The sequence below is a fragment of the Sinocyclocheilus anshuiensis genome, unplaced genomic scaffold (assembly GCF_001515605.1).
Source record: "Sinocyclocheilus anshuiensis isolate Anshui unplaced genomic scaffold, SAMN03320099.WGS_v1.1 scaffold140, whole genome shotgun sequence".
Classification (NCBI taxonomy): Eukaryota; Metazoa; Chordata; class Actinopteri; order Cypriniformes; family Cyprinidae; genus Sinocyclocheilus; species Sinocyclocheilus anshuiensis.
The window spans coordinates 1,958,111-1,967,067 of record NW_015554147.1 but is presented as its reverse complement, the minus strand read 5'-3'; the positions used below and the strand labels follow the sequence as shown (position 1 = coordinate 1,967,067).

At 37.6% G+C, this 8,957-nt stretch overlaps 1 protein-coding gene across 1 annotated transcript in view; it reads right to left on the bottom strand.

Moving 5' to 3' along the window:
* LOC107670602 (60S ribosomal protein L35a) overlaps positions 1 to 6,208 on the bottom strand; it is a 12,890-nt gene extending 6,682 nt beyond the window's left edge. Inside the window, exons 1-4 of the mRNA XM_016463245.1 lie at positions 6,147 to 6,208; positions 5,653 to 5,687; positions 2,849 to 3,001; positions 1,348 to 1,492 (exon numbers count right to left, since the gene is read on the bottom strand). Of these exons, the coding sequence (XP_016318731.1) occupies positions 1,348 to 1,492; positions 2,849 to 3,001; positions 5,653 to 5,663 (309 nt within the window). The 5' untranslated portion in view covers positions 5,664 to 5,687; positions 6,147 to 6,208. The remainder of the gene's footprint in view (positions 1 to 1,347; positions 1,493 to 2,848; positions 3,002 to 5,652; positions 5,688 to 6,146) is intronic.
* Positions 6,209 to 8,957: the final 2,749 nt, after the last annotated feature.

The window sequence follows — 8,957 nt, the reverse complement described above, 5'->3', positions numbered from 1 at the left end:
AACCTCTGTTTCTCCCGCTTTAAAGCACCTCCTGCTGGCAGAGAATGAATTAGCATTTTCAGTAAGTCCGTCTGATTTACGCAGCAAACATATTGTGCTTTTCCTAGATCCACGGGCGCTGCGGATAATCCGCGGGTCGAGTAATAAAAAATGCATTCTGATTATTTGCGGGTGGGTCGCGGGTGGATAAAATAAACCATAAATGCAAATATTAACTACATTTTTTTTTTATAATTTTTTTTTCATGAGGCAGACGATTTCGTGTGTGTGTGTGTGTGTACGTTCGCCTGACCGGGAAGTTGCAGTGACAGAAACAGTGACATTCCAGATAAAGTTTGAAAGGAGTAAAACCGGTGTTAATGCTATTGAGTAGGCTAATATGGCCAAAGAAGATATTTTGTTTTATAAATAAATGTTCATTTAAAAGCAGCCCACGATCAGTGTATTATTTTACCGTTATCCCTTATGGCTCTGACGAGGTTTTGTTCCGTCCTCCACGCTGTGACAATTCACAAAAGACTATTTTTAGCCAAGCAGCGCAGATTACGCCGGATCTGGGTCAGCGCCGCCACACACTCACGTCATGGTACTGTCGTGAATGCGCGTCCACAAGTGACGCAGTAGAGACGAAAATGTGGAATAAAGTCGTTATTTTTGTTTTCTTTGCGCAAAAAAATTATTCTCGTAGCTTCGTAACTTTACAGTTAAACCACTGATGTCACACGGACTACTTTGTCGATCATCTTGGTACTTTTCTGGACCTTGAACGTGGTAGTTACCTTGCTGTTTATGGGAGGGTCAGAAAGCCCTCATATTTCATCAAAAATATTTTAAATTGTGTTCCAACGATGAACGAAGGTCTTATGGGTTTGGAACAACACTAGGGTGAGTAATTAATGACAATTTTAATTTTTGGGTGAACTAACCCTTTAAACCAGCACTGCCTCCATTCAAGTTTAGGCCACTGCCACATTATAAAGCCATGCATATACTGGGCAACTGAAAATGGGCATAACACACTAGCAAAGTATAACCAGCCCTAAAAATCGGTTAGTCTAGTAATTATGTGCTTCAATGATATTCATACTTAAAGTGATAGTTCACCCAAAACTGAGAATTCTGTTATCATTTACTCACCCAGTATCATCAGTATTTTTTCCATACTATGGAAGTCAATGGCTACCATTAACTGTTTGGTTACAAACATTCTTCAAAATAACTTTTTTTGTGTTCAACAGAAGAAACAAACTCGTATAGGTTTGAAACAACTTGAGGGTGAGTAAATTATCATAATTTTTGGGTGAACTATGCCTTTCAAGCCAGAGAGAGAAACATTAAGACGCTTACCACACGAATCCTGTGCCCGATAGCCTTTGCGGGAAGGTTGCTCTTGAACTTGGCACGAACCATTCCACTGTTTCCATGAGCCCGTGTGACTTTACCCCAGATGACGCGTGTCTTGTTGGGTTTACCGCCGGGTGTTACTGTGTTCCTTCAGACAACATACAACACTCACATTAAATAACACTGACGACTACGGACAGAAACAAATAAGACCATCGATAGAAATGATGAAATTTGCGTGCAAATGTCAATGTTTCAAAGTGCCTATTTAAGTCAACATTAAAGCCAACCCATTTTACTTCCATAATCTGACATTTCTATGTGAAACATGAGCTGAATCCAATGATGACCAAAAAAAATAATAAAACGGACATCGGGAGATTTTTGATCATGAATTCTCAAGGTTATACATATTAGATTTTGATAAAACGCATCAAGAACTTTTAGAATATCAAGCACCAATTAATCATTCAAAATAAGAGCAGAAACATGCTGCAGTTAATTGTAGTGGTCGACCGATACTGGTTTTTTGACAGCCGATGCCGATATCTTGGAAAGCAGGGTGGCCGATGACCGATATAATTTTTATTTCAATTAATGTTTAGGAAATTTTAAATAATTTGAAAATGGATTTAAAAACAAATGTGTAAAATAAACATACTTATACTTTAGATGACAATGTATTTTTCACAAATAAATAAATATTTAATAAAAAGTCAACATTGTAACCAACAGGGCACCAAGTAATCTGGGAAGTTTGTGTGCATTTGGAATCATATTTTTTCAAATAAAGCCAAGGTAACAGTCATTTTACACACAGCACACAGTGAAAATTACATGAATATGACAGTGGGCAAATGGATAAAACGCAGCATAAATTGAAATCACGAGTTTAAATTTTGTCGATTGCACGTCTCCAGTGAAGCTGAACTCTCCTCCTGTCCGCATTCAATTCACACGGACCGACCGTCACAGAGAGCACAAGCGATCATGCAGGATACACATGCACACTTCACAAGATCTCAACTGGATTCGACTAAGTTTGCAAGGTTTGTGAAATTAAATATTCATTAATCATTCAAAGATTTGTTCAAATGATTTAAATGCGTATTTGCTGAATGCTGACGGCAAATGAGACCGTATTATAATGTCAGTTTTTCTATTACTAATAATATAAAAGCAATCGTTATAATACTTTTTTGTATACATTTTAATTCCTTTAACCGTTCTCTGATTATTAGACAGACTACTATCCGTATTAGACAGAACTGTTAACGACGACAGAGGGAGAATGTGAGCACTGTGTGCTGTCGACACACTGTCGGCCATGGTGATATATCGGTTGACCACTAGTTAATTGTAATTCCATGTTGGCTTCAAAATCGAAGTCATGATACCAAAGAGACTCATTAATGTACTGTCACTCACAACAGCAAAAACATCCAAGCATGGAGTCAAGTCTTTCCTCAACATGCCACTCGGCTCTTCACTGTGCAGCACTTACTTTTTTGCCTTGTAGACGTAGGCACAACGTTTGCCCAGGTAGAAGTCGACCTCTGAGCGGTTGTAGACTCCCTCTACCTTGAGCAGAGCAGTGTGCTCACGCTGGTTCCTCAGGCCACGCTTGTAGCCAGAAAAGATGGCCTTGCTCCACAGCCTAAAAGAGAGACGAGGTAAAAACAGTTGAATTATCTTTAACTTAGGGCTGTGCAAAAAATCAAATGCTATTTTCATGCGAATCTTGTCAGTAAAGGCGCTCCTGTGATTAGTAGTAAATCTCCAGCACGTGCTTTCAGATGGAGCAGCATTTACTACACAGAGCCGTAGATCACTGACAGGCTACACAAAATCGCGTTCAAAATCGGCAATGAATCGTCTGCGATTTTGTGTAGCTTGTCAGTGATCTACGGCTCTGTGTAGTAAATGCCGCTCCATCTGAAAGCACGTGCTGGAGATTTACTACTAATCACCAGAAGCGGCTTTACTGACGAGATTCGCATGAAAATTGCATTCAATTTTTTACCCAGCCCTACTTTAACTATGTGTATGCGCCAAGCAACTTTTTTTCTGGCTGAAGCACATTTGTTTCAATCTATAAGAATAATCAGCCTACACTACCAGTCAAAAGTTTATCTAGAGTAGGGTGACCAGACGTTCCCGTTTTCCGGTGTCCGACTAAAGCTGTCCCCAGAAATGTCCCCATTTTACAGCATGTTCAAAACAACGATTGCTTTAATCAGCAGAGGGCGCTGCGAGATACTGTAGCCATGAAGATGTTGGAGCAGAGTGCTATTATCATCAATTTTCAAGAGACACCTTTCTCCGTTTCAAGGTAGTCACATACTAACTATACATGTTAAAACAATTATATTGTAATATTGTTTGTGTGCACTTTATGACAAGGTATAATAAGGTTGCAGGATTGTTTTGCACACAATATTAAACATTAGAGCCCGACCGATATTATCGGCCGATATGAGCATGTCAACGATATATCGGTATCGGCGAATATGCCGCCGATATAAAATTTTTTTTACAGAACATATATAACGCACATAAAATGCTTGAAATGGTGTAATTACTTAGTTTGTCCAGCAGAGCGCGCTCTATTGTTTGCTACTAGCTATCTGGATGTAACGCTTTAAAGCTTAAGTCTATGGAAAACCACTGAAACTTTGAACGGCCATATCTCCGTAACGGCGCGGCAAATCCGCACCAAATTCGGGGGATCCCTTCAGCTCGACGAACCCTCTCGAACGCGAATCGAGTGTACGTCTAGAGGCCCTCTTTCGAATGAGACCATCCCGGATCCCTTCAGCTCGAGGAACCCTCTCGAACGCGAATCGAGTGTACGTCTAGAGGCCCTCTTTCGAATGAGACCATCCCCGTGTCGATAGCCCCCGGGGTTTGGGAGTTACGGGTGGTTAAGTTCGCGGTCCGGCGCCGACCGATCAAGCGATCCCGGGGGGCTACCGACGCGCGGAGGGTGGCGTTCGAGAGGGCTCCTCGAGCTGAAGGGTTCCCCCGAATTTGGTGGAGATCCGCCGGTGCGTTCGCAAGATAGTGACACCAGTCAACACTTTCACTTCAGTAAGGAGGTCTCTTGTTCAGGCAGCAGCATTCAAGCGTTGTCTTATTCGACCGTAAGTGCCCTGCGAAGTGGACCTCACATGAAATTCCGCCATGATTCCAGTTCCAAGGGAACGTACACGTTACATTCAAAGGGCATTGAAAGTGTCCAAACTTTTGACTGGTATTGTACTATAATATACACAAAGAATATCGGCCGATATATCGATATCGGCTTTTTTTTTTTTTTTTAACTCCCTAATATCGGTATCGGCCCCAAAAAAAACCCATATCAGTCGGGCTCTATTAAACATTCCTGAAACTTTCGCCGACACAACTCCGAAACGAATAATATAAAAAATAATAAACTGAACAATTACACTTGCAGAAAGCACATACTTTGTGGTCAAAATGAGCTTAAAATGCTAAATAAGCCTGATTAGAGATAGTAAAGATCCTTTTTCAAAAGCATAAACATAAAATAACTTCATTCATTTAAAATAATTTTTATATAAGTACTTTTATATATAAGTACTTTATACCCCCAGTTTGTGAAAATGTTCAATAGTCAGAAAATGTGAAAAAAATATTTGTTAAACCCAGTTTATCGTACTATCTGATATTTATTGTTTTATTTTTAATTAGTTTTTGTAACTAAGTTTGTTATAATCCTATTTTGCTCTGTTTACTATTTGCAATAGTTACCACTTACTTTTCAAATAGTTTGATTTTTGGTTAATTGTAGGCCTATTAATAAACTAGGGTAAGTTTGATCCTCAAACATCATTGTAATTATTAATTATAATAGGCCTTTTAATATATGGAAACCACAACAATTAAAAAACAAAATATAGCCGTTTTTTAATTTGTAGGTAATCACAAGTGAGATTCATTGTCATTTTGACCACTGAACTAGGAAATGTCCCCGGTTTTCATTTCAGAAATCTGGTCACCTTAATCTTAGAAGTGCAAACTAACCAAAAAATGAGATGTTATTTATACAGCCTAATATATTCTATTAGCTTATATATTATAGCAAACCAGACTTTTACAATTGTACAAAAAGGCCTTTACTTGCTAAAATGTATAATCTATAAATTAGATGACAGAAGACAAGTAGTAAATTGTTTTGTTTTTTTCAGCAAAGTTTGATCATGTTGAACATTTCTAGGTTTTATAGTATTAAATGCATTCGTTATCACACTGAACTACACATCAGTGACAGCTTTTGTGTCTCACCTTCCAGGCATGATGATGCTTTGACCAGGTCAGACCTAAAATGACAAAAATGACATTAAGTTAGCCATATACAGTCCCCCATTGTACGAGAATTATTGAATACACACACATATGCTACATCTGCACTACATTAGCATCGGAGCTGCTGCATGTTTATCCTCATCGCCAAGTTACGCTGCTCGCTTCTTATACGTTAGACGTGGTTCATAGTCGTAATTACGTCTTCAAAACATAGAAATCAACAAAACTGAGAAACTAAAACGCATGTTTCGACAATAACACGGAGAAATGCGCTCCGGATAAGAGTTTAGCCTGAGCCGCCTGCGTCCAACAATCAGTTTCAAATCCAAAGCATCTTCTGTCAAACAAAGCAGAACTCCGAGGAACGTAGACTTCAGGTGACTTTTTATCAATACTAGCAGAAATTGTGGTTTAGTTTACATAACGCTAGACTAAAATGTCACATTTTAAAAGTCGAGCTCAGAAACGCTCACCTGATTCTGTCACAAAAATGGCGAAAAGACCGCTCGCAAGGAACGCCGGGAAAACTGTTAGCGGCTGTGTCTGAAAATCTGCCTGACTGAAATGAAAGCGTTTTTTTTTAACACTTTAACACTTTTGCAGTTCCCCCTAAATCATCAACAACAACATAATTAAATGTGTTCTTTAAATTATTCTTAAATTAATAATTCCTTACGAAAATTAACCACTCTAACTCTTTTGCTACTCTAACCATAGTTTAACAATATTTTTGTAGTAAAACTGTGGTTATACAAATAATCAATACACCAAAAAAACATGGTTACTACACTTTTAAAACACCATGGTTCATTTTCATAAGGTATTTGCTTTCATTTTAACAATTGTATTTTTTTAGTAGTGTACATATATCACCTTTTCATATATTATTTCTATTATTTATTTATTTTTATTTCTACATTCTACCTTAAACAGTGCAGAATACATATGCACACTTTTACATATAAAGACATATATAAGTATTTATAATTTAGGCTATATAATGTAAGTTGTTAATATAAATAAGACCTTATAGGCATAACGTTTTATTCTCATCTGTGTGTTTGCTCAGAACAGTGGGACCTTTCCAAAAGCACCAGGGTGTCTGTGTTCAACACACACACACACACACGCACTTTTTTAGACATTAATTAGGCTTTTATTAGCCTACCACTAAAGGAAGACATTTGAAAAGTTTTTAGGATGTCCACGAAGGGATGTTTTTGTTTTTTAATTAATCAGATATAGCTTCACTTCTCTGAACAGCTGTTTCAACTGTTAATAATGGAGAAAGGTCTTAATGGATAACCAATTATTCATATACAGTATCAAACTCAGACAAGACGTTTAACAACAATCTTTTGCGTTTTTTATAGAAAATATTAAATGCAGACATATTGCCCATAAAAATGCTCCAGATGTTATCCAGTGGCTTGGCTTTTACATCACATGGAAGTTTCTAAGGACATTAGAACCATAACAATCTCTAATGACTCTCAGTAACTATATTTAGGAGCTCAAGTTGGTCTTCCCTGAGCTGCCTGTCCTGCTTGCTTCAACTCTGAGCAACCTCAAGCTGCAGTGTTTTTATACTGTACATATTATGTTCAAGGGTTTCATTGGGGTAAAAAAAAAATGCACTGGCGGAATCACGTATGATATTTTATTTTTATGGAAAAGGAAACTGTGAACCTTGAAAATAACGACTTCTTTTTGGGTTCTGGAGTGGTTGTATTCAGGGGCGGAATTAGTGAATTGGGGGCCCCAGGCAAAATATAGTAATGGGGTCCTATACATCTGCACACATTTTCCAAGATCAACCTTGAGGTTCCTTTTTTGTTGTGATGCTTGCTGCTGCACAATGGTGCCCCATAGTTGTGTCCAATGTTTCTACATTTTTCATGTACATGTTATAATGGCTTTCTTTCATGTTGTAGACCACGAAATAGCAACTGATTTAAAGTTGAGATACAGGTTTTCAAAAAAACAAAATAAATTATAAAATGATAAACCTCACAATTGAGCGTTTAAACCAGGGGTGAGTCAGAAGTATAAATTATTATATTAATTTAAAACAGGGTTATGTGGGTGGATTTTCGCATTGAACAAAAACTACAGACTGGATTATTGAAAATGAACATTCATTCTCTGCCAGTGGGAGGCGCTTTTGGAACGTCAGAAATATAGAATGAGAAAAGTGAAAAAAAAAATAGCCTATATTGATGAGGAAAGTCCACTGATGAGTTACCAGCGTAAGCCTGTGTGCAAAGGCTGTCTAATTCTAAACTTTAAAATACATTTATTTTAGGTTAGTAAAAAAATAATGAAAAGGCAATATACATTTACACACCTAAAGACTATATCAACCAAAAAAGTAACTGCGTATGTGTCCTCTACATGGTTCCTTCTCATAAACGAGTAAGCGGCAAATAAAACAATTATAAACATATAATACACACTGTTTCTCAATATTTAATTACAGCTTCAGATGCATAATATTTTCGTCTCTTAGGGGGCCCTTGGCTTTTGGGGGCCCAAGGCGGTCGCCTACCTTTGCCTAATGGGTAAGTCCGCCCCTGCGCGAGGGTTTAGGGTGCCATTTGGGACAGGGCCATAGAATAACGCTGCGTGTATTGAGGTATTGAGGCACTTCATGTGAAGCTCTCCTCGTGTGAAGACCGAAGAGTGTAAAAATAACAAGATAACTTTGGTTTGAGATCACTACATAAATTCTACTAATTCATTTGTGTTTTTTTTAAATAGTTTTGACTTTATTATTCTTCTAAAATGTGAAAAATACTGTAGTACTACAAAATAATCATTATATGTGTATCCATTTATTACGGTGGCCGAGAAGTGCAAAACAAATCACAATTCTGAAAACAAAATAACAAATTACAAACGCAAATGCAAGTCTAAAAACCAAAATAACAATTCAGAAAGCACAACAACAATTCAGAAAACATTATAACAAGTCAGAAAACACAATGACAAATTTGAAAACAAAATAACAAGTCAGAAAACACAACGACAAATCCGAAAACAAATTAACAAGTCAGAAAACACAATGACAAATTAGACAAACCGGAAAAGGTAGGTATAGTTTGAGACGGCGCCATTGGTTTGGGATTACTCACCGCTGACTGGACGAGACATCTGTCAATCAACGTATACAGGAAGAACCAGCCGAAGAACAGCAGAGTCGTGGTAGAAAGTTCGGAGATGGTATTAAAGTAGCTCAGTTTAAATGTATTGTATGAATTGCCCTTACTATGGAATAAAAAATA